The 26309-nt window shown below is 39.6% G+C and overlaps 1 protein-coding gene and 1 long non-coding RNA gene across 3 annotated transcripts in view; one reads left to right on the forward strand and one right to left on the reverse strand.

Annotated features, from left to right (window-relative positions):
- PPP3CA (protein phosphatase 3 catalytic subunit alpha) overlaps positions 1–23131 on the reverse strand; it is a 323757-nt gene extending 300626 nt beyond the window's left edge. Inside the window, exon 1 of one of the 2 annotated variants that reach the window (XM_090266340.1) lies at positions 22348–23131. In XM_090266340.1, the coding sequence (XP_090122466.1) occupies positions 22348–22405 (58 nt within the window). In that variant the 5' untranslated portion in view covers positions 22406–23131. The remainder of the gene's footprint in view (positions 1–22347) is intronic. The other variant, XM_090266341.1, reaches the window with a different exon arrangement.
- A 577-nt stretch (positions 23132–23708) lies between these two features.
- On the forward strand, positions 23709–24525 carry LOC150019361 (uncharacterized). Its single transcript, XR_016509247.1, has 2 exons — positions 23709–23868; positions 24262–24525. It is a non-coding gene; the product is annotated as an uncharacterized LOC150019361 (long non-coding RNA).
- Positions 24526–26309: the final 1784 nt, after the last annotated feature.

A 26309-nucleotide genomic window follows, 5' to 3' on the forward strand; every position in this document is an offset into this window, starting at 1 on the left:
ATTTTTTCAGTGGCTCTTATTCAAGGGATATAAAATACTTCAACAAACTAAGGTTAATTGTGTCCATGAGATAAGTGTTACTTGCACACCCTCCCCACCCCGCTTCAGTTAAGGGTGGACTGATTAACCCAATTACCCAATAAAATAAGAAATACATGCAGTTGGAATACATGTCTGAACCTCTGGAGTCCTGCCTCTAATCAGGGAGTCAATTTCCCTGCACAAAAAATCCTAATTTAACCTCAAGAACTGCTCAAAGATTAGGTTAAGAGTCTATGCTTTCATATACAAGCCACCTTTTCCCTTTGAAATATGAAATAGTTAATAATAGTAATACTATCAACAAAAACTTACATAGCACTTGTTATGCACCAGACATCTTCTTAGAGCTTTACACATAGAGTAATTTAATCATTGAAGCAACTCCACAGGTAGGTGCTGTTTGGCTACTCTGTTTTATAGATTAGAAAACAAACAAGCAGACAACTGAGGCACATAATTGACTTGTCCCTGGTTACACAGCAAATAAGCAGCAGAGCTAGGCTAGGGTGCAATGGTAGTTTGACTCCAGAGTCCATCCATGCTCTAAAACCACTCCGCCACATGCAATGGGGTAAGAAGCACAGAAACACTACTTTGTTCATGTGGCTGCATTTACTATGCACTCAGTACCTGCAGCTGAATGAACAAAATATAGGCCTAGAATTGTAGTCACTGACTCAAAGAAAAGCAAATATCCATGCACACACAGGAAAAATTTTAAAACAAAATTAAAATACTTAGAACCCTATCTAGTATAATCTCATAAATTTAATGACTCTTGGTACAATTTCTATCCATTTGGTATTCCATATCTCCCTGTCTCCCTGTGTGTAACTCTCCTGAAGGACAGAATGGAACAGAGAATAGGCAATAAATATTTGTAGCATTTTCTTCCCTAGTGCCAAAGAAAGATAAGGACAGTGATGTTCAGTCCTGCATAAAAGGAAATTATTTTCTATAGAGTTGTCAATGAATTACCAGCACCAAAAAGATTAAGTCTAAGTCCAAAATTTCTTTCATCTTTAATTCTCATTTATATTGATAGCATCATTTGCAATATACAATACGTAAGATAAAATGTTCTGTTTAGAGTTAAGCAGCTAAAACAGAATGGAAAGATATTCCAGTCCTATTAAACCAGCGCACTTAAAAGCCTGCCCAAACTTAAAAAATCACCCAGGAGACTTAAGAAAATAAAGGTCCTAGGGCCTCACCCAGAGTGTCTAATTTAACTGGTTAGAGCATTGGTAGCTCTAAAAGTTTTCCAAGTGACTGGAATTTGTACCCATGCTTGAGAGGCACACTTTAAGTGCTATCCAGAGCTTCTCAAACTTTAATATGTACATAGATCACCTGAGTATCTTATTTAAAATGCAGATTGATTCAAAAGGTCTGGAGATTGGCCTGAGATTCTGTGTTCTTACCACGCTCCCAGACAATGCCGCCGAAACCGTTGTTCTGTGGACCACACTTTTTCTGAGCAGCCACAATCAATATACCTTCCTCAACGTACTATTATAATTAGCACTAAAGGTGAGGAGTGGACATGGTATTACGATTTAAGGCAATGTACAACGTCAAATACTTCACTTTTATGTAAAGAGATACTTATTTTTAAAAAGCAACTTCAACCCACAAAAACAGATTATAGAACACAGGGTTAATGAGAACTACATGAACTAAGAGGTATGAAGCATGAGGTGCTATTCCTAGCCCAGAATCAGTATTTCAAAAGTATTAGCTATTTCACTGCTTATTAATAAATGCAGAACAAACTGAATGCACATATAAACTTTTCTTAAAAAATATGATTTCTATTTGTTTACCATATTCATATTACGTCATTCTCCTCTAAGATATCTGGTATAGAGATAAAACATATTTCCCTAAGTCAAAATTTGCACATTTAACATGCTGTCTGGAATTTGCTTTAAAATACTTCAGCACGAGAAAAGAAATGAGAAGGAAAGAAAAAGAAAAGAGAAGAAAAGAGAAGAGGAATAAAACAAACTGTGAAATCTGGATACCTTGATAATTAATCTGTGGGATAGGTACATGGGGGTTAATTGTCCTCTTCTCTCAACTTCTAAGTATATTTAAAGTTTTTTTTAAATTATTTTTAAATGTTGTGTTTAGGAGTCTCAGCTTCATTGTCGATTAGCTCTCTGACCATAAACAAATGATTTAACCTCTCTGATCCACAAAATACTCTTCAGTAAAACAGGTTTCCATGTGAACCATCACAAATAGATTACTATATTTTTTAAAAAACAGCAATTTAAAAAATAACTGAAACCAAGCAGTCACATCATAAAGATAAGTTTAATTTTAATCCAAGTGGGTCCAATTTAAAGAGAGCAAAGAGAATGCTAAAGTGTTTCTAAAATAGAAACAGGTGGGTCTGTGAAGAATGAAGATGGTGTGCGATCATCCTATTTCAGTTCTTTCTCTTACCTTTCTTAATATTCTAGACCAGATTCCATCAGAAATACAAACAAGTAGCATATGGTGAATTATCCGAAATGCCATGTCTTGAGCTAAATGCCTAAAAAGGTTTCCTGCATGACAACACAAATCAACTAAGGGTGGCTATAGATGAACACCACTTCTAGCTCTACACTATTACCCTGACTACACGTAATGGCTTTTCCTCCTACTTATTCCCTTCATTTAAGAAAATCTCTAAATAGTAGCTGGGGATGACAGTTGAGGAGGAAAGTAATGTCCTGAATATATGCCAAATAATCAAAAGCAAAATATCATTTCTGGTGCTATCTCTTTAAAGGAGACAGAAGTTCAAGACCAGATGGCACCTTTATTATCTGTAACATAATTACAATATAATTGCATGATCATTTAAATATATACATTATTGGAAACAATTCCATCCTTCCAGAAATAAATCATTCACAAAACCTCACAGCTGCAAACCTTGCACAGAAGGAAAGTGCACTATTCCACAATACACAGTTTAGCATAAGGGAAAAATTACTTAAAATAGTGGGTATTGAGAAAACAACTTAATGCACATTTCCTTTTTTTAAGAACTTGTAGAAGCAATGGCATACTGATTCTCACTTATGTCCATTCCAACTGAATTTTAATCAAATGTTGTGATCAAATGGGGTCCCAGGGGCACGCCTCTCTTCCACAAGAAAATGTTCTAAAGCTTGGAATGTACTACAAATATGCAAACCTCCCTCATTAGTTCAAGAAAGAACAAAAACAGTGACATGAATTCCGAAGTTGCATTTACTAGGGGAATTCTCAAAAGAAGCACTCTCTAAGTTAATCATCTGTTTTACAATTTCACTCTCAAAACAAGTTAAAGCCACGTTTTAAACAGCTGTGTCCAAGCATGTTTCTTACGTGTTTCTCACTTTGGTCATGCATGGAGTGATTAGTCACTGGCTATTTTACTTAGATGTTCCTACTTTAATACAAACTTACCTGACATTTTTCCTATACTAATAACATTCAAATTATGTGTGTGCAATAATAAACACTAGGCATAATTATACCTCAGTATCAATTTCCTTAAAAGGTAAAGCTTATTTCACACAAGGTCTGGCTCAGGATTAAAATAAACACACACAGCAGAAAAGTTGTAATGTATATTGTGTTTTTTGCTTTTCAGGTCATGAAATAACATTTCAATATACATAAGTTAACAAAATAAGAACTATCAATAAACCCCTAGTTGTACTTCTATTTAAGAATTAATAAGTTTTCCAATTTTTTTTCTTATGTTAAGAAACACCTTTAAACAACCATTCGCAAAAAATTTTATATTTTAAGTCCAAGATTTACAAAAATGTCATAGGGAAAAAAAGTAAAGGATAATCTGAACCCAAGCTGATTCGAGCAGGGAAGAAATTTCCCCACATACAGAGGTATTAGCCATGAAGCAAGGGAAAGCCAGAGGCCCCAGTATGAAATTGGAGCTCTCTGAATTTACAGACTCAGGGAATCAAGGCAAGGTGCTAATCTTCCATTCCACCTAAGCTTCTGACTTGCAAGTACTTCACAACCACAGACTTCTCAGTCAGTCAAACCAAAATCAGTTGGATCAGAAATGTGTTTAGCAATCATGTGAATAAAGAAATGTTTCTCTGATCACCTGCCTCAGACAGCATTAAAATTCTGAATCAGAATCATCACTCATTTCCTGTAAATAATTACATCTATTTGAATGTACAAATATGCTAGTCCTAAACTACCATCATAGTACAGAATAGTTCTGAGTGGTAAGTGAAATATCTTGATCTCAAAACAATTCACATTTGCATGTTAGAATAAAACCACATAACTCCCTCCTCAAAATGTTTCATGTGACGTCTCCTTGAAGTGGCTTTCACTTTAGCTATGTGTGGCTTCCTTTATTTGCTTTAGTGACAAAAATATAAAAATGAATATAAAGAAGTAAAATCTCTAAAACAAAGGCCAAGGTATCTACAAGAGCTAGCACTAGTTTTGTTTCTTTTCAGTTTTAACCTAGCGGAAAAACTCAAAAGTCCAATAAAAATACCTTTTTTATGTAACTCACAAAGCACTTTTTCTGTTTTAAATTAGTCTGTCTATAACATCATGATGAGGTCAGTAATACCAAGTAAACCCTAGTTTACAGTCTGGTCCGATTGTTTGTAAGCCTCAGCTACATATTTCTAAAAAGGAAGCAGGAATACCTGCTCCACAAAAGTGCTAGCTTTTCCTCCCACAGAAAAGGCCAATTATGTTCTCACTAAAATAATTACCGGCACCACCAATATTTTATATAAACACAAATCCCTAATTAAGTCTATTTTCTATCAGATAATACATACTGCCTAATGAATTTGGCCGTGTATGCATTTCAACTTATGGTGGTAAAAGTTCAGAATCGGGAGTCAGGATTGAAGTTCAAATACCTGCTCCGCCATTTGTTCGCTATGTGACCTTGAAAAGGTACTGAATCTCCCCTAGCCACAGAGTTATTGGAAGGATAAAATTAGCTAGTGCTTGTGCAGGACATACATATTAATGTTATTACAATTTTTAGAACAGAAAGCTCAAAAATATATAAGGTCACTTTATTACTTATTTATTTACTTTGTGCAAGAACCGATAGAGAGGCAAAGTAGCCAACAAGTTAACAGAGTATTCCCTTTAAATACAATTGTAAATAACATAGTCCCAAACATATGCCAGTAATAAATGTACCAACTCTCTAATCATTATTCCTAAAAAAATTATTTTTCCACTCCCTGAAATTATAAACTTTAAAATAACCTCAGGGTAGGCAAAACCATCAGACATATTTTTTAAATCTCTCATTCCAAAGTACAGCTATAGAGAAATACATTAAATTATGTAAGGAAAAGATTGAGGACAATTACTTGAGCACCTCCCTTTTTTTCTGTAAAAGCCACAACTTCTTATTAACACAGGTGGGATTATTTTCCCATGTTACATATGCAGAATCTAAACTAAAGTTTGTGAACTCACTCATCCAGATTGACTGGCTCCAAAAATTAATTTGGTTGCCAGGCTTGGGTGAAGGCCTTGGCAGATCTACTAAAGACATAAAGTGGGGCAAATAACTAAAAAGAAGAGAGAGAAAATCCAGATGTTTACACAAAAGAGCTAAATAAGGCTAGAACCAGAGAACAAGGTAAACATGATTAAATCAAATTGTGTTATTTTAAAATTTTGTGCTTAGAATTGTATAAAATAATTACAGAACCCAGAGTGAAGGAGACCTGGCTTAACAGGTTTACATGAAAATTCCTGGCAAGGTGGATGAGGAAGTCAGGTATTCTGTATGTCAAGGGTACTAGAAAAAGCAATTCAACTTGGGCTATATTAATAAAAAGTATATGCTGTAGTGGGGGGGGAACTGAGTACTAATAACATTATACCTCTGTGATGAACAGCTATAGCTTTTACAGTCAACTTGTTTGATGTGGGGGGGGGTGTAATATGATTAATTACATGCCAGGCATCATGCTAAGTACTGGGTAGATGAGTCCTTGCCCTGGATGACTTCACAATTAAAGAGAACATTTTGTTGCAAATGTTTGTGACACATTGTGCTTACCAAGTATATGTAGTAGTGCAGACAGCTGTGCATGAGGGGATCAGAAAAGTTTTATACAGAAGAGAACACTAAAATAAGCAAGAGTGTTCCACGTAGCAGTAAAGCAAATAAAAAGTCATGGAATGTATTGTTGGTTCAGCAAACACAGATAAGCATTCAGAATACACATATGAATAAAAATAATGTTCTTGCTCTCAAGAATTTACATTGTAATAAATTAGAGACTTAAATAAATTCAGTACAATGTGAAGTATGCTATATTATAAATACTTTCAAAAGTCATGAAATAGGGTTGAATTCCATATATATATATAGAGTTCCCACAAATCAGTTAAAAAGAAAAAAGATCAACCACCAAATATGGGATTAGTGTAGATCAGATGTTCCTTTTTAAATGCTCACTTTAGTGACAATACAGGAAAATTATTGTATGAGAGGGAATAAGTTTGAAAGCAAAGACACTGATGTTGGGAGGCTATTGCAGCACTAGGTCAAATACTTAAAAGACCTGAACTGAGGTCCAATTAACTTCATGAATGGTGGTAACATCACCCATGATAGGAAGCACAGGAGAACAAATACCCCACTTCATCCTCACCATACCTATCCGCAGCAACTATTGTATACAAAGTTTGAGAGAAAACTCTAGGAGAATAAAAAAATTGGTTGCAAATACAAATGTGTGTATCATCAGCCTATAAGCAATAGTCAATCCTCTGAATATAAGGAGATTAAATTGCCTGAACAAACTTGTAAAGGGACAAATGAACACCAACATTTAGGACTCAGTCAAGAGGAGCTGGCAAAAAGGAAAAAAAAAAAAGGAAGTCAGACGAAGAGGAAATCCAAGGAAGTCAATGACCACAATGTTTCAAGAACAAAGAGGTAGCCCCTCATGTTAAATACCATAGAAACCTGTAGGTAGACAGTCACTGGTGACTTTTGCCAAGCTGTCTGAGCAGAATGATAGAGGTCCCCAACTACAGAGGAATTTGACTGTGTAGGATGAAGAAGTATTATACTTCAATGCAGGTTACTTGTAGAAGCAGCAGGCTGCACTTTCAAAGAAGATGTCCAACAATAAAATAACAACATCTAACAGGTATGAAAGCCTCTTTTTGAGCCCTATCATGGTTAACAATCCCTCTCATGGTTACAAGAACCTTGCAATGATACCACTAATGATCATTTCCACTTTTCAGTAAGAAAAGTGGGTTCGAGGTGGCTACATGACTTCCCATAAACACTCAGCTGGCACACAGGAAAAAGCAGGATTTAAATGCAAGTTTTGTAAAACCGTCAACCAATGTTCTTTCCACAATATGATGCTGCCTCTGGATCACTGAAAATATTGCAGGGGGGTGGGGGAGGAGGTACAGTGAAAAGCTTCTTACCCATTTAACATTTTTGGAAGTTAGCTGAACTGGTTGACTTTTAAAGTCGCTTCCACCTTCAAGAGTAAGAGTAGATGCTTCAGTAATATACCTGTCTTGCAGTAGAATTATAATAACCATAGAATTCCAGATAAAAATGCTCATCTCTCCTTTTGCAACAGTTTTTATGCCATCTTCATTTAAAAATAAGCACACATTCTAACTAATACACACACACAGTCCAGAAGGTATCCAGTCAGGGACTATGAAAAATAGAGACATTTATTGAAGAAGATACAAGAAACATATTGTACATAGGACAATGACACCTCAGTCCCCTTCAAAGTAGACACCTTGGGACCTCACACAGTTCTCCCAGTCTCCATCAGCTGTCCCATCATATTTTCCTGAATGTCATTAATGGTCTGGTATCTCTTCCCTTTCAAAAGTGATTTTAGTTTTGGGAAAAGCTAGAAGTCTCAGGGAACCAAATCTGGGCTATAGGGGGACTGAGTCACCTTGGTGATTTGATGTTTTGCCAAAAAACTATGCACAAGACATAATGCATGAGCAAGTGCACTGTCATAATGAATCTGCCAATCACCAATTGCCCATAGCTGCAGCCTTCCGAATCATCCAAATAGTTTCCATGGAGGAACGTTCAAGCTTAAGGCAAAATCAGATGCAAATTTCATTGCTCTACTCGCTCAGTCATTTTGAATGTGACAGCCAAACAGTACACAAGCTCTCTCAATAGCACCTAACGCCCCCGTTGACTAGTATAGTGAGGTCGTCACTGTTCACGCATGTGCATTCCAGTCCACTCTCCTTGGTTGCCGGGTTACATCGATGTCACACAAACTGTTCTCATTATATTAACAATGGCTGGATTTTATACGGACAGACCTGTGTGTATGTGTGCATGAACGCTTATATGAGCACATATATATACATATATGCATATATACACATACGCGTGTATATATTTTTCTCAAATAGAAAAATATTGGTTCCACTTACTCTTGCAAAAAAATAATGAAAGTTAGGTCTATGAAGACAGTTAATCATTCCCTTTCTGCACTCCACAGCATGCATCTTGTGCTATTAAAACAATTACAACTTATACTGTGATTTTCTTTCACCCCCCATGCTGAACGAGTAATCTTTAGAGAGTGTCTTTTTCATTTTAACCCTCCAAAACATAGCACAGAACCAGGCAAGCAGTTGGCAGTAAAACTCTGATGCATTTATGAACAGAATGAAAGGATAAAGGGCAGATAAATAAAGAAATTAACATTTTCACCAGCCATTTTATCTCAATAGATTATTTAATCCATTTACCAATTGAAATAATACAATATCATACTTGAGGGAAGCAGTATAGAAAATTGTGTAATATTTGTAAGAGACATGGTGTATGGATTTTAAAAGTGACATTAAAGTTCACTCCCAAAAAGAATCCTGACTTCCACCAAAGGCAAATGAAAAATTCAGTCACCCCTGGTCAGTGTGGCTCAGTTGGGTGGTACATCATCGTGTAACCAAAAGGTTGTGGGGTTGATTCCCAGTCAGAGCACCTATTTAGGTTGGAAGTTCAATCCCCGGTTAGGGAGCTTACAGAAAGCAATCAACCAATGTTTCTCTCTCACATTCATGTTTCTTTCTCTCTCCCTTCCTCTCTCTCTAAAATCAATTTAAAAATACCCTCAAGTGAGGATAATATTTTTTTTAATTTAGCCAATTCACTATTTTTTATTTTATTTTTATTGAATTTATTAGGGTGACATTGATAATAATATTATATAGGTTTCAGGTATACAATTCTATAATACATCATCTGTATATTGTATTGTGTGTTCAACCACCCAAAGTTAAGTCTCCCTTCTATCACCATTTATCCCCCCTATAATCTCTTCTACCTTCCTTCACACACACCTCTCCCCCACCATCCCTCTGGTAATCACCATACTGTTGTCTGTGTGTCTATGAGGTTTTTTTTCTTTGCTTAATCCCTTCACCCTTTTCACCTTTCACCCAAACTCCCTTCCCCTCTGACACCTATCAATTTGTTCTCTGTACCTATGAGTCTGTTTCTATTTTGTTATTTTGTTCATTAGATTCCACATATAAGTGATATCATATGGTATTTGTCTTTCTCTGACTGGCTTATTTCACTTAGCATAATACTCTCCAGGTCCATCCATGCAGTCACAGAAGATAAGATTTCCTTCTTTTTAGAGCTGAGTAGTGTTCCATTGTGCAAATGTACTATAGCTTTTTTATCCACTCACATACTGATGGGCACTTAAGCTGTTTCCAGATTATTGATTATTGTAAATAATGCTGCAATGAACATAGGAGTGCATATATTCTTTTCAATAAGTGTTTTGGGTTTCTTCAGATAGGGAAAATTGGACAGATACCTGTAAAAAAAATGAAACTAGACCATTTTCTTATGTCATATACAAGAATAAGCTTGAAATTAGAAGTTTAAGACCTGAAACCACAAAACTCCTAGAAAAAAACACAGGCAGTAAAATGTTGGACATTTTTCTCTTAGCAATATTTTTTCTGACATCTCCTCAGGCAAGGGAAACAAAATAAAAATACAAATACACAAAGAGGACTACATCAAACTAGAAAGTTTTTGCACAGCAAAGGAAACCATCAACAAAATGAAAAGATAACCCACTGAATGGGAGATCAGATTAGCAGATACATCTGATAAGGACTTAATATACAAATTTTATAAGAAACAACTGCACATCAAAAAAGCAAACAATCCAATTAAAAATGGGCAAAGGGCCTGAATAGACATTTCTACAGAGGACAAACAGATGGCCAATAGACATGAAAAGATGCTCAAGATAACTAATCATTAAAAAAATTCAAATTAAAACCACAATGAGATATTACCTCACACCTGTCAGAATGGCCATCATCAATAAATCAACAAACAAGTACTGGTGAGGACGTGGAGAAAAGGGAACCCTTGTGCACTGTTGGTGGGAATGCACATTGATCCAGCCACTGTGGCAAGCTGTATGTAGTTACCTCAAAAAATTTTAAAATGAAACTGCCTTATCACCTGGCGATTCCACTTCTGAGACTATATTCAGAGAAACCCAAAACACTAAAATTCGAAAGAATACATGCACCCCTATGTTAATTACAGCATTATTTACCATAGCCACAATTTGGAAGCAGCCCAAGTGCCCATCAGTAGATGACTGGATAATAAAGCTGTGGTACATCTACACTAAATTATTTTCTTAAGGTCATTTACTTTATTTAGAAACTTCTATCAAAGGTGGCCAATCTTATCTTTAAATAAAAAATTAATCATGGAATTTCAGGCATGGTCCCTGGGAGATGTCTGAGAACAGAAGGTTTCATGGGGTATTTTGAAATTTCCCCAGAGGTCTCACTTATGTGTTTCAAGACCTATTCAATCTACAAATCTGGCTAGTACAAGTGTATTCTCTAATCTTAGGTCTCAGCCTTTTTTTTTTTTTCATCAAGATAACATGACATGATATTCACTTGCACAGAACAATAGCATGAGTGAATCCAGATTCTAATAAGCTATCCTCAAAAGAGCTCATGGAAATAAGCAAACACTGCTATAGATTACAAGAATGTATAACTTTCACTATGATTAAAGGCATATCTCTCAGATCAAGAAGACTACAAGTAATGCAAAATGCCCACCATGACAACTACAGCCCCATTCTTTCCTCTCCTGCATGGGAAAACACATCAGAAAGCAGGTGAAAGTAAAATGTTATGGGTAAACTTGAATCCAGCCCAGTTGATACATAGATACTTTAAAATAAGTTATTTGCAAACTTCTGTACGTTGTTATCAGTAGCTGTCAATGCCTCACAGCTGAGTGTAATACAGAACTGTGTTGTGACACCACAGTTGGAAGCCACTGACCTCTTTTAGGCCTCAGTGAAACTTAAGCTAGTTATCAAATTACAACTGAACTCACTGGGTTAGCCAAATTCAATGGCCTTAGGAGCTGTTTATTAACAGCCTTCAAAGACTGGGTGCCAGAAGTAAGAGCAGGCAGAAGAGGCAGGTTCAGCTCTGTCAAGAGGGGTGCTGAGCTGCCTTCATGGTGTGATTTGAAAAGTAAACCAAGGAATTGGCCTGTCCTCAATTACCCTACTAACACCACTGTGGTGTCTGGTGTTGCGCTATCATGCTGCCTTTATTACTGCCTGACTTACAAATAAAAGCAAGAAAAATGAAAGCAACTCCTCTGGAAAATCACTGTTAAAAGGCATCTGCTATCCAGGTTTTCTGTAAAGCTCCTACATATAAAGCAGATGAGGTATTTGACACCTTAAAGCTGTAGAAAATAGGACTGAAGGAAATTTCAATAGGAAGGGTATGAAGAGTAAAAGCATCACACAGTGGCAGTCCTCATTCAACCAAAGGACATCATGGAAAGAATTCTAGATTGGGCCCACCAGTGAAAGACTTGAGTGCCATGAAGTTTAAAGGTTAGCACAAGGACATGGGATGGCAAAGCAAGAGTACTGAAGCACCGAAGTCCAAGGTACTAAAGGTTCCACCGAAGCACGCAAGCCAAGATCAACCTTTGCTCAGTTCTCCATTCTCAAAAGATCCTGACAATCTGACATGGTGTTAAAGGAAGGCTGCTGGGATGGCAAGTGACCCAGAAACCATGCCATGTGGGGAGCAGCTAGACCTAAAAACACGAAAGCTGTTGTTACTATCCAATAAGCTTTCTCGTGGAAGACAAAAAGCTCATTTTATGGAAGTATCTGGGGCAATGGTAGGAACAATAAATGTGTACTTCAGAGCATCAGATGGAGGTCAAGCATAAAGAAATATTCTGGCAAACAAAAATGGCCGGGAGAAAACAGAAAGTCTTAGGAAATAGGGAGCTTCTTCCCACTAAATGTGTTCACGCAATAGTGGGATTACCATCCATCCAGGGGGCTGGACAGGAATTCCACATTGGGTATGGCCTGAGCTAGATTTCTGGTGTACCTTCCAATTCTAAGAGTCTAATTTATTTGTTTTGCTTATGCGCAAACATGAGCAAGTGTTAAACAAAAGGTTCCCTCAGTATCCCCACTCCTTCTCATAACTGGAAGACTGACTCTGGGCCAAAGGGGAGATAATTTCCAAGGTTTCTTCCAGTTTCAAAATTCTGTAATTTTAGATTTAGATCACATACATATACAACCCAAATAAATGAAGATCGTTGATTCTCTCCATTCAGAAGATCCCCAAAATTCATGCCAGTTAAATGTCCCTGACTGATTAAAAAAAAAAATCACCTAAATCCTTAATGTATCCAAATAGTGTTTTTTCTTATTAAATAGTCGATAGTGGTTAGTGGTGATGGACATCTGAGTGTGATCCACTGTGAAAGAGACTTTTTAATACTTAAAATCCACAGTTAAATCACCATTCAACCTTTTCTTTTTAAGACAATCTCTCAGGTGTTTTTGCAATTTAAAGTCCTTTAATCACTTGGGGGTAGGTTTTTTGTTTTGTTTGTTTTTTTACATACTCTGAATTTTCCACAACTTTTCTGGAAGTGTATGTGGGATGAAACAGAGTACTCAAGTAGAATTTTGACCATAGGTAACGGCTACAGAGATTCCCTCCAGACTACTGAATGCTAATTAACAGAAGTTGACAACAATAAGCTTTTAGGTAGGAAACCAGACTTTCCCTAGTCTTTAATTCCTTGAAAGAAAAGTGTCTCTGCACTAGGGTGACATTAAATACTGGCCCATACACCAGAGTTTGGAGAACCCTGGCTGGCCTGCTTTAATGGGGGCTATATGACCACGTCTGGACCAATGCAGGTCCAATCGTCCTCTGTGAGAACAGGGCTAAGAGAAGGTGCCTCACCACACTGTCTCCCTGTTGATGTCATCCCAGGTCTGGCTTTTCTCAAAACATTCACCATGTGGACCTGCCATCCAGGGAGCTGACTCACAAGCAGCCTGTACTCATGCTATGGGCCTCATGACTTTTTTTCATATTACACAGATATCCTCATATCTGGGCCTCAGTATGTTTTTCACCTCTGTTCTGATTCCTAAATGTATTAACTTCTATTCATTGTTATTTGCAACATTTTTTTCTAAGTAAGCGATTAACTGTGGAATTCAAGCTGGGCCTCTCAGATGCTTGTCACAATAGCTACCCCCCAACCTGGTATCATCACAAGTCCTCCTGAGGAAAAAAAACCACTGCCCACCTTTGAGAAGATTGACCTACACCCCCTTTAACTGACACTGACCCACTGAAAACCAGGCACTCCCTGGGCAAGCCGCTAGTGCTAGTTATGCTTCTGCAGGATGGTTATTAGGCAAAAAAACAATTCCAATTTAATGAAACAAAGCATTTCAAAACTCATGTGCAAAAACCCTGCTATAGGATTCACATTTACAAATCAAGAAAATCATCAGATGTTTAAGTGATCTGCCCATGATTTAAATTCCACAAAATTTCAGAATAGAAAAGAACCCTATAATTGAGAAATTTAAATAGCTCTTATCCTTTATCTGTTATTTCATTCATTTAACAACCATGTATCAAATGCCTATTCCACAAAGATAAAAAGATAAATGGAACCATTTTCCTGGGCTCTCCACTTACTGGGGTGGAGAGGCAAACAGGTAAACAAATAGTCACAGCCACATACTCTATTCAGCGTGTCTTCTATGAGAAGCTGAGTCACTTTACTACAATTGAAGGTATCAAGAGATGTGAGTCCCAGAGGAGGTGACATCTGAACTGCTTGAATAATGGAATTAAATAATGAAAACTTATCATGGAAATAATCAGAGCCACACAGAGAAGGTATTTGTATACTTTAATTTATTAGCATTAAATATGCATAACAGACCAACAATGTCAGGTTTAATAAGTTTAAAAAACTTGTAATTCCTTTGTGAAAAGCAGTAATAACAACAACACAAACCTGAAGTCCTGACTCAGGTTCTATCAGTTTAAGAAAACACATTGCGCTTTTAATTTGATAAAATGGAATAGCTTACAAGATGTTTAAAAACAAATGTCAAGCGATGGCTTAAAGCCCACTTAGGCAATATAAGGAGTCAGCAGAATTGGTGCCACTTTTTTAAACTTCTCTTAGCCCATGTATCTTCCCGCTGGTTAGCATCTAATGATGTTTCGGGGAGCCAGGAGGTTATGTTGGGCAAGGCTGCATTTCTGTATTACAGAACATGATAAACTGAGATGTAAACAAGGAAAGAGTGTTTTATTTGTTTTCATTTGTTTTGTTTTGTTTTTTCATGAAATTTGCCAGGTCAATTTCTCATCAAGTGGAAGTCTGGACAACAATCAAAATACATTAATCACCAAATAATCAAACACTGAGTGATTAACGTATCTTTTCCACTTGTCAAAAACTGATCAGTCTTAAGGGAAAATACAACAAAACTGAAAGAAAGCTTTCAGGTTCAAGCTAATATGCCAAGCTGAAAAGCCCTTTAAATTCAGTGGGCACAAAACCAGTCCAAATTACCAAATAACAAAATTGCTCTCAATCAATTGTTATCACCTTTTTGGTATCTCCTCATACCCCATCCCCTATTATGACTGGAGAAGGAAGCAATTAACCAGACAGTCACCATATACAAAGAATCAGAACTTAATACACTCAAAATAAAACATATTTTCTCCACCTATTGCTTCAGGAGACACATGAGAATCCTGCAATGCCCAGATCATTCAGTAAGAATTTATTCAGTGCATAAGTAAGGCACTGAGCTAGGCACCACTGGTTCAATGACCATATTTCCAAAATGAAAATTCTGAATACTCATATTAACAAAACTTGTTATGTAACTTCCAAGTATATGCAGCTACCTGGGAGACACAGAATTTCCAAAACATTCTAATGCTACATAGAGACAACTGAACATTACATACGAGAAGTAGTAGCTCCTTCACTCAAAAAAGGAAAACTGTGGTTAAACAGTCAATGTAGAGACTCTAAATATTTGAATCTTAGATCTGATGGAATTTTTTTTTTAATTTAGCTCCATATAAATAAAACTCCCTCTTTGAACATCAACCATCATTCTTCTAGTTTTATAACTGGAGAAAGTACCTGAAATTGACAAACACTGTAAGGTGGTATGTCATAATCTAAAGGCAGTTGTAGACATAAATTTCTGAGATCTACTTGTTTTGCAGATGTGTGCAAATTTTCAGCTGCAAAAGACAGTTCACAGAAAGTCAGACCATGTTTGAAATAGTCATAATATAGTTTGTTGTGAGGCAAAAGCATGGATTAGGATAATAAAAAGGAAAAAAGCCCACAAAGTTCTAGTCCTTTCTATGATAGTCATTCAATAAGAATCCATCTAAATCCAAAAATGCAGCATTTTAAAAAGTGATTACTACTTCCTCAATCAGGGTTTGTACTTTTTTAATATCTAAGACTTCAACTACCTGAGTGTATATTTAGAAAATGAATTTGAGCTCCCAGTAATATGTCTAAATCCTCAGGTTGACAGCTCACCTATTTAAGACATTACACAGAACACCTAACCATGGAGGAATATGAAATGTTTTATTTGATTTTTTATATAAAATATAATTGATGGCTTATCAATGAATACAGCCTGTACGAATACAGGAGATGAAAATATTACAGAATAAAATGGGTTAAAAATGCTGAAAATGTCAAGACTACTAAAAACATAATTTACAAACTGAAATTATGTTTCAGTGCTTACATAATTCCTACCTCATGACTATTTTTAAAAAGAAGTGGAGTCCTGGCTGGGTAGCTCAGCTGGTTACAGCATCATTCTGATACACCAGGTTTGCAAGTTCGATCCCTGGTCAGGGCACACAAAAGAATTAACCAATGAATGCATAACTAAACGGAACGACAAATCAATGTGTCTCTCTCTCTCCCCCCCTTCTCCCTTCCTCTTTCTAAAAATAAATAAATAAGTTAATTAATTAATGGAGTAGCATATTTAAGAAGCCTTGGCTGATATTTCTCTTAAACTTTCACTAGAAATTAACAAAATCCTCAAACCAGAGTAACAGTATGGGTCTCTATAGATAATGACAAAGAGGCTTACAATGACAGCTTTCAAAATTATAGTAAATAAAAACTCCTTATCAGGAGAGTATGCTGTTTCTATTTCTGTGTATGTATTTACCTGAGTAGAAGACAATGTTTAACAGTTTTCCTTCAGTAAACCTCATGCCAAGATCAAACCAGGTTATAACATTTATCTTCAGAATTTATATTTCTACTAAATACAGAGGTATAAAAATTTATTCTCTTAATAAACCTATTTTATGTATATAGCTAGCTCAGTAAAGCAGAATTCAAAAGAAAAAAAAAAGGTGCTATCTTAAATATACCAAAAGAAGTGACAGTTACAAAAAATTTTCAAGAGAGAAGAGCATCTTTGTTAAAGAATTTGCTTATACTTACCTGCCATCTAGTCCTACCTGCGACCAACCTTTCTAGATATTCTGTCTCTATTTCTTCAACTATAAAACAAGTGTTGCCATATGCTGTTACAGACCCAAGCTATTCATGGATTTTAATATTAATCGCTGACTATTCTTGAGTAAACTGAAAATACATTAGCATGTTGTCATTTTAACCCTATGTCAGCAATGACTGAACTGCCATTTCCAGGCTAGTGACCCAAATGTAACCATTCAGGTACTCAAATCTCACATGATGATCCTCTGGCTCTCACAAGTGATGGTGAGTACAATTGTTGCCCTCTTATGTATGGGGAAAGTAGCCTGTGATGTTATAATATATATCAATGGAATTATAGAAAGTTGCAACTGAAAATCTCACTATATCCTTCTTCAACAGCAAGAGAATGCTCCACCAAAACATTGCTGAAAAATCTGACAAAATGATTGTTTAGTATTTACCAAAGTCCCATATTATGAATCATTATCATTCTTTAATGTCCTAGAAGTGTCCATTATCTTCACAAAATTTCAAAAAAGGTTAATTTAACTGGATTTGCTAAAAAGAGAGTATGTCTAGAAAAAAATGCTGTTTTTCCAATGAGGTCACTCTAACTAACTGGATTCTGTATTTGGTTTCGTAATTAGTTTTAACCTTATACATGGCTAACACAAAAATAAAAATAAGAAGAAGAAAAAGCATAAGAGGCTATTATAAAAGTTTTAAATGCACAGTATATCAAAGTCATTTTTCATCTCTAAAGTTACAAATAAAAAGTTTATAGAGAAACAGATTTTTAAAAGCATATTTTAAACTAATATAAACAAAAGTTAGAATAAACCTCTAACTAGATTCTAAGGTATTTCTTTTCCACATTTTAACTGGATTGCTCATTTAAAGAACTGTGTTTCTTCCCCACAATTTCCAAACATTTTATTTTTTAAATGTCAATTCTTCTAATTAATGGCATTTTTAAATCATTAGAATTTCCCAGAATCCCAGTCTCAAATGTTGTCTTAAGCCTTAAGTTTACAGTATGTTTTGAAAACAATGCACTTGTGTTCTACTTTACAGTAATATATGGTTCAATCTGATTTGTAATTAACAGCATTAACTTACATGCCGTTCACCAAGTCCTGAAAAGAATTTGTTATCAAGTATATTAATTATGCCCAAATCATATTTTTATAGTATTAATTAAATTAGACCCCTTTCTTTATATCAACTGCTGTTGTAATCTTCAGTTACCAAACAGATATTTAATCATAGTAAGTTTCAACTGATAACCCTGAATTAAGGAGGTTTTACTATACTCAAATGGAAAATCAGATACATGGACTAATTCAACTGATGGTAACAAACATCAGTAAAATAAATTCACATTAAGCTCTTCTTGACAACTGCAAAGAAATGGCATATTTCTGCTTTCTTTTTAGGTAGTATTACCAGTCTCAATCAGCTAGAAAACTGGTGACTTGAATCCTTATATACTTAATATTTTACTTAGCTATCCTCTTCTTGCTCATATGATCTTAGATATCTTTCTAAAACTTCCCTCTGTATACTTTGTCTACACTAAATGTACAGAAGCTGACAATATACAGAAAAATAGCTCCTTTTTCTGGATTCCCCACAGGCAAAAGCAACCTGACACAACGCACAAGAGTGTCCTACTAGTTTTGAGAAATTCCCTAAAAGTCTTCCCAGAAATTCACCCCTCAACAACCTGCCATGATATCTGAAATTTCTAACATTAAAAACAGACCCATTACAGGATATCTGAAGATGGGAAAAGAGAGAAGGGCAAGAGATGGAACAAAGCAGTGCATTCACTTATCACATACAGTTTAATTTCCTCCAAGTATTTAACAGTCATGTAGCAAAATTGTACAACCAATAGGGACTGTTAAGCGCCAGACTAGGATCTAAAGGCAGGAACAGGCAGGGAGTAATGAAGAGAAGGCAAAATTTGAAAAAAAGGCCTATGGATCATCACTGCAGAGAAAAACCAGGTTATTGGGTGTGTTGGGGGAACAGGGATAGTTATTCTTCTGTTTATTGCCCTCTGTCTTTGGCTTTATATTATGCAATGTTACTTAAAAAAAAAAAAAAAAAAAGTAAAACAATGGATCAAATTATTCCAATTTCCAACAAATGGCATTACCAAAATGTTTTCTCTGAATTTTTATACTTTCCACTGTTTTTATCCAAGAACAGTCAAAATGAAACAGCACTAGTTTTGCTAAATGAAGTAACTTTTTCTGAGGTAATCTAAATGAATGCTTTTCATCTCCAATGCTACCATTCATTTCCCTTCATTTCTAAGGTTTAGAAAATGACCAAGGTCTCTGAACATACTCCAGACGGTGCTGCAAACTGGAGAAAATTACAGTTAGTTGAAACTTAAACTCAACCTACCTTTCTAAAGTTGCATTCTGGAAGTACAAGTCAAGAAAGTCATACTATTACAAACACAACTACAAGCACAGCTTTATTTGTAAATAAGTAGCAATTTGTTATACAACAAAAACCAGATCACACTCATGAAGGTAACTGTAAATAAACATCCATTGGCATGCTATGGTAATAATAATCCAAATACCTCTTATTTCTCTTTGTAAGCAAATACGTCTAACTGTACTTGGTAAAAGGAGAGAAAGCTTAGGGAGTACAGAAATTTCCTTAAGGATAACCCCTTTACTGCATTAAAGAATAAGTCAATTTCAGAGCACTGAGATGAAGTTCTAGCAAAATTTAAACTGAAGCCATGGTTTTGTGAACTGTCTTATCTCATTTTTATTAATATAAAAAGTGTCTGGTAATGTTTCCCACTTATTATACATGTACTCACTAAGCATGTGTATACATATTCAAGGGGAACTGCTATTTCATAATATACTGATCATCAAAATTGATTATCATCTCAAACAATTAATCGTAAAAACCATAGATATGACAAAACATTGAATCCAACATTTGATAATGCCTTTCAAGCCAACAATATAAAGAAAGCATAAGAGAAATAGTGGCGGTGTGTCCATCTTAAAAATCAGGATTCACCAATAAAACTTTTTTCCTATAAATAAAATTTCGCATTCAAAATTTTATATCCAGAGCCCTAGCAAAACAAATGAAAAATTAACTTTTCCTGTTCTGAGACTATTATCCACATTTGCACTTCAGTTCTGCAATAATACGTAAACACAATTTTTGGAATTATGGGGTGTTGTGTGTACTTATAATGAAAAGTTCCATTTGCAACAATATACATAATATAGCATTGAAAAAAAAGGTAAGACAAAACAGCCATGGAATGCTTGAATGGGCTCTTTCACATTAACTGATGAAGACAGCAAGCCTGAATGTATGAACAATCATTTTTACATTCTTCACTTGACAATTTTACATGCACATTTAGAATCCACACCTTGTGATTTAAAACAGGGAATGTGATTTTATGTGTGTGCACGTAAGTGGTTATATTTTTTAATTGCTGACACATTCGCTGCTATCATTTGAATTTCAAGCTTTATATTGTTTTGAAAATAGATAATCTTAACATATAGATTGGAGTTACACCTAAACTTCATACATTAAGGAGATATCTGTTATTCTCTGATACTTTAGCAAAAAGTCTTAACTATCTTTAAATGTCAACAGAAAGCTTTAATACAAACAGTTCTTTTGAATGAAACTGAATTGGCTATTTACAGGAGGATCCATGTCTGCAGAAAGAAGAGCTGTGCATCTGTAGTCCTATTTCCAGTCATTTTTGCAGATATTTCCTCCTTATATTGATGGGTCTATGAATACTGCACTGAAGTAGAAATTATTCCAATATAACAAAAACAAAAGATATTTTATTCTTTTTCTTATAAAGGAGACCACAACTTCCCCCGTCATCAAGAGAACACACAAAAAACTTTAAAAACTGAGTAAACCTGAAAGAAGCAATGAACAGTTTTGAAGCCCCAATGACTTCTGTTATCATGGTCTTTAGGCTGCTGGGTTACTTCACCTAAGGGATCATGATGCAAATGACTTTACTGCCTTGTACTCTTCTTGCAAGCTCTGGCCACATAAGATCCTATCTCTGTTTTACACCACACACACCCACACCCACACCCACACCCACACACACACACACACACTCTCTCTCTCTCACTCTCTCTCTCTCTCTCTCCCCACCAGCCAACGTTTTCAATTTCAGAGGCCTGCCCTGCGCCTAGCCCACGCCCAACCCTGCTTTCCTCTGCATTCTAACCCCAGGAATTATGGATACTACTTAATCCTCACGGATCTGCTCTGTAGCCTCATCCTTCCAGGATTCCTAGGATGGTTCCTCCCCCACTCCACCACGGGATACAAGGACGTTGGAGTCCCCCGTGCGATGGAGACTATTGCCTCTTCCTTTCCTCACCCCATGCATCCCAGCTTCTCTTTGCCAGAAACCCCAGAGCCATCCCCGCCAGGAGTATGAGCTCCAGGACTGTGGGATAATCAAATAGGCCATTAAAAGGGGGCTGACAGGGGCACGCAAGAAGCGAGTGGGGCGAGTTCACCACTGGGGAGGTGTGCTCCGGAGGGGAACTATTCAATAGCAATGACAGATCGGCGAGGGAAGGCTGGAGAACTGCTTTTCGAGTCTTTCTCAGGGCCTGCGGGGGAATCCCGGGGCGGCGGTGGCAGCAGGGCTCTCGGGTCGTTCCCAGCCTCCTGCGCCCCCGCGCGTCACCTCCGCCACCCCCACGGCCTGAGGCCGCCCCCGCCCCGCGCGGAAGGCAGCGCCGGGCTCCCCCCACGCTCTCCCGCTCTCTCGCGAGTCCTGTGCAGGCCCTTCCAGGGGGAGAGGGAGGGAGCGCGGAGGGAACTGCTGCAATGGAGCGGCGAGAGAACCCTACCCGAGCCCGGCAGTCGGTGGAAAGCCACCGCCACATAAAAATGCCATATTAATTTTTTAAAAGCCATAAATCACCCCTCCCTGTGCAAAAGAAAACCATACACCCGATCCCATGCAAGCCAGTGAACAGCCACCCACTTCCTATTTCTGTCACAGCAGCTACACCCTGCCAGCAACCACCCCCCCGGCGCCCCCTCCCGCCACCACCACCCCCGCAGCCGCCTCCCCGAGGCTCATCCATTTGCCAACTGACGCCCCCGTAAATAAAAAATCCCCAAGTGGGGCTGGGCGGGAGGCGTGGGGGAAGGGCGCCCGAGAGAGGGGGGCGAGGGTTGCACAATATCCTAGAAGGTCTGTGGCTGGAGCCGGGAGAGAACCCGGGGCGGGGGAGGGGAGCGGAGCAGAGAGGAGGCGAACCGCCCGGGTGCCTGCGGCACACGGTGCAGCCGGGCGACGGCGGCGAGCCGCTTACCTTTTACCACCCTGTCGGTCGTCGACAACTTGGGATCAATTGCCTTGGGCTCGGACATCTCCAGCCGCCGGGGGACAGCGACGCGCTGTTCGTCCGTCCTACTGCACACCCCGACCGGACCGGCGGGCCAGACACTCAGCGCCGCCGCCGCCGCCGCGCTGCAAACCGCTCGGCTGGAGGTCTGGTTTCTGAGCTGGCTTTAAAGTTACTGCCTTCTTCGCGTGTCCCTCTTCCTCCTCCTCCTCCTCCGCCGCCGCCGCCTTCACTCCTCCTCCGCCGCCGCCGCCGCCAGCCCCGCCGACTCCGCTCCAGGCACGCGTGTGTGGTTATTTATTTATTTTCCAAGCACGCCCCTCGGTTCTTCTTTTATTCTTGGGGAAGGGGGATGGGGAGGAGAAGCGCACACACGAGCACCCACCCTGGCACGGAGACCCGGCACCGCGGAATGGAGCCCCACGCGCGCACACTGCCGGGATTAAGACCGATCACATGGGGAGGGCCGGGGGCGAGGGAAGAGAGGCAGGGCCGCCGATGTCAGTGCCACCAACCGCGCCTCGGCGTCCCCGGCGGCGGAGAGGCGCCCGCCGTTGCTTCTGCCGCCGCTGCCGCTGCTTCCCCACACGGAGCGCCGCCGCAGGTCCGCGGCCGCTGGAGACGTGCCGCCGCCGCCGCTCGCCTCTGCCTCCCCGCGTCGCTCCTTCACTCACACAGGCAGAGCCGCGGAGCTCGGCAGACACAGTCCCAGGCGCAACCTACCCTCCTCCACCTCCGCCGCCGCCACTGCCACCGCCGCCACCGCGCTCGCCTCCGCCTCCGCCTCCGCCTCCTCCCCTTCCTCCTCCTGGCCCCCCGCCTCTAGCGCCAGGTCAGTCTCCTCCTCCACGCGGAGCCCGCCTCCGGCTCCCCGCCGACGTCGGAGCTGCGAGCGCTTATTGGCTGGTGCACGCGTCACTCTAAGCCAGGTGGCAGCCCCCCCACCCCCGGTTCCGCCCTCCTCCCGCTCCGCCTCGCGGTCCCGCCCCCCTCTCTGTTTTCTCCCAGCTGCTAGTCGAGCGGGCCTGCCGCTTGCACCGCCCAGTCTCCGCTCAGGTGTCTGTGTTGCCGGCAGGCCGGAATTAGGGAAGGAGAATGGGCAGGGGTCGGGGCTGGGAGGAGAGGGACTCTACCAGGCCACCCCAGCCGCGTTTGGCTTCCGCCACTAGATCCCGCGCACACACACCCGCGCCGCTTTGGTAACCGTGCCTTGTCCGCTGGGTTAAGCCTCAGTGTGAGTAGCCAAGTGCGGAGGGTGTCTCCGAGTGTGCTCGGCCGACGAGAGGGCAGGAAGGGAAGAGGCAGAGAGAGGGGTAGTGAGAAGGGGTGTAGTGAGAAGAGACCGAGAAAGGGCGCAGGAAGGAAGAGCCCAGGAGTTCCGCGGCCCTCGGCACAGTTGCTGTTGCTGCCGCAGCTGTCCAGGGAGGATCGCCACAACGTCGACGAATAAACAACTTACCTTGGGGAGCCGGGCTCTGCCTGTGAGAGGTGTACAGTTGTTTTAGCTATTGGGCCTTGATTGCGGGCGGTGTGGTGCTTACTAATGTTCCCCACACTTGACTCCATACCTTCCGAGGAGGGGTCGGCTCCCAGCGTCGCGGGCTGGCAACGTGGCGGAAAGTGCGGAGCGCTGCGGGACGCGGAAGCGGGCTATTCAAGGTTTGGGACGGGAGTCCAAATGACCCCGGACAGCTCTGAGTCACCAGTGCACTCTGTGGCCCTGCGGATCTCCAGGGAGAAATAAGGGGGGTGGAGAAACACCGGAGAGGGTCGGCTTTTCACAGTTCCAACACGCAGCCACTGGTTGGGGGCTCGTGACACACCTCTCTTACCTACTCTTTCCAGTTGCCAGACACCAATTAATGCTACCAATACTTACAGGGCCTTGAAGCCCTAGGAGGATCCACACTCCGGTCCCTCCAGTTGGAAGGAGAAGAAAGAAGAGAATTCAAGGCAAAGGCCAGAGGGTGACAGTGGCCTAAATGCTCATTTCTGGCCTACCTGCTTTGACACAGAATGAGGAATGGGTCTTCCTCTGCCAGATCGCCTCTGCACAGCCCCTCTCTCAGCACCAAGGACTGGCCAGGAGGCTGGAGCTTCTTTTTGAGTAACAAAGAGAGCTAAATAAATTTCTCACCCTCCATCCTTCCTGTTTTATTTCCAAATTTCTTCAGTATCATCTTTTTCGTATTTCCTGAATGGGATCATGAGCCTAGTAAAAGGCCTAATAAAAAGTTTAAGAACCTAGGAGATAGAGCTAGAAGTGTTTGGGAGGACAGGGATTACATTAAAGCTCAAACTTGCAAATAAGTTTTAGGAATTGACTGATGGTGCTGAACTATGACTTGAACCGTTTGGCCCGCAAAAAGTAGGAACTTCCTGTAGAGGCAGGTAAGCCTTTGTGGAGGCCTCTGAGCTTGAAAGGAGATCATGCAGGGTGGGTCCCACTGGCTCACAGAGGCTGCCACTGGCTCCAAGATTCTGCTGCCCAATTCAGACCCCAGGATAGTGAGTGGTAATTAGGCAGACAGCACATTCAATAAATATAAATTGCTCTTTTATATGCCAAACACTGTGGTAGGTAATTTATGTGGGGGGGGGGGGGCGGGGGTGTGAAAATGGTCCTTGCCCTCAATAAAACCTAGAGCCCAATAAAACAATCATAAAAATGTGAACCCTAAGAGGCCACTGTCTCATCTCAGGAAGGGATTGTTGAGAACAGCCTCCAGAGCATGGACAGAGCTAGTTGCTAAGGCAGATTTGGGAAGTTGATCCCTGGCCAGATGGCACAAAGCCAGGAAGCGATGTCAAAACCTGTGGGTGAGGAAGAGGGCCTGCTTGAGGAAAGACCAGGGAACCATAACCAGGGATGCTCACTTCTGAGACCATGACAATGTTCTCTCCCACATGTTGCAAACAGAAATGGGGTTTCCACCATTTTTTGGACTCACTTTTTCAGGTTTAGGAAAAACACCTTTGAACCAAGACCAGAATGCTTAAAATGTCAACACCAAATAAAACGTACATGATACAGACAGAAAGTAAAGGCACGCCCTTCAGTCCACTAGAAGTCTAAGACACCTCCTAACTGAGGTATGTGTGGGAAAAAGGGTTATGAATCATACTCACTTTACAACGTATCTTATCATCATCAGGTAACTACAATGCATGTGTATGGTTCCACATGGCTGCAGCACAGACATTTCTTAAAACTGGACGCTACTCTAAGGAAAACTAGACAACAACATGTTAACTGGGGACTAGTTATATCTTCATACTGGCCTGCTGAAATAACCAAGTCATCATTTTTACGCAAATATTCTTTTCACATGTCCTACTCTCTGTTACTGCCATTTTTTTTATTTTGTTAGACTGCCCAAGTCAACTGTAATTATATTACACTTGCAAAAGATTATCTTTTACTTGAAAACTACATTTTCAAGCAATTCCTAGATGCTGACTTTAACAATGTCCTCTGCTTATAAAGAAACAGAAATAAAAAGGAAAAAAAAACCGTTGGCAAAAAACAACTTGCTGTCTACTTAAAAATTATATTTCCCTCTCTTTTGTATATTTCTCTCTGGGAAACATCTGCTCAGGTAGGAATTCCATTTCCTAGCCTGCACCTGCTCGCATCTAAGTGGGTCCATGTGACTCATTCCGGTCAATGAACTGTGGGCCAAAGTGTTTCATTATTTTCAGGCCAAAAGAGTTAAGCAGTAGATATGCACTCTCCAGCCTCTGGGTCCCCATCCTTTAGCTGAATGGTGAGACTTCTGGGCCCTGGGGAAAGCATAATGCCAAATGAAAAGAGTTAACTGCCTGAATTACCGCATAGAGAAATGCTGCCCTCCTACTAGAAAAATCTGCATTAGATTTTACATGAAGAAGAAACAAACATGTATAGTGTTGTTCCATTGAAATTTAGG

This window comes from Furipterus horrens, unplaced genomic scaffold (genome assembly GCF_987537825.1).
Source record: "Furipterus horrens unplaced genomic scaffold, mFurHor1.1.pri manual_scaffold_2, whole genome shotgun sequence".
NCBI lineage: Eukaryota > Metazoa > Chordata > Mammalia > Chiroptera > Furipteridae > Furipterus > Furipterus horrens.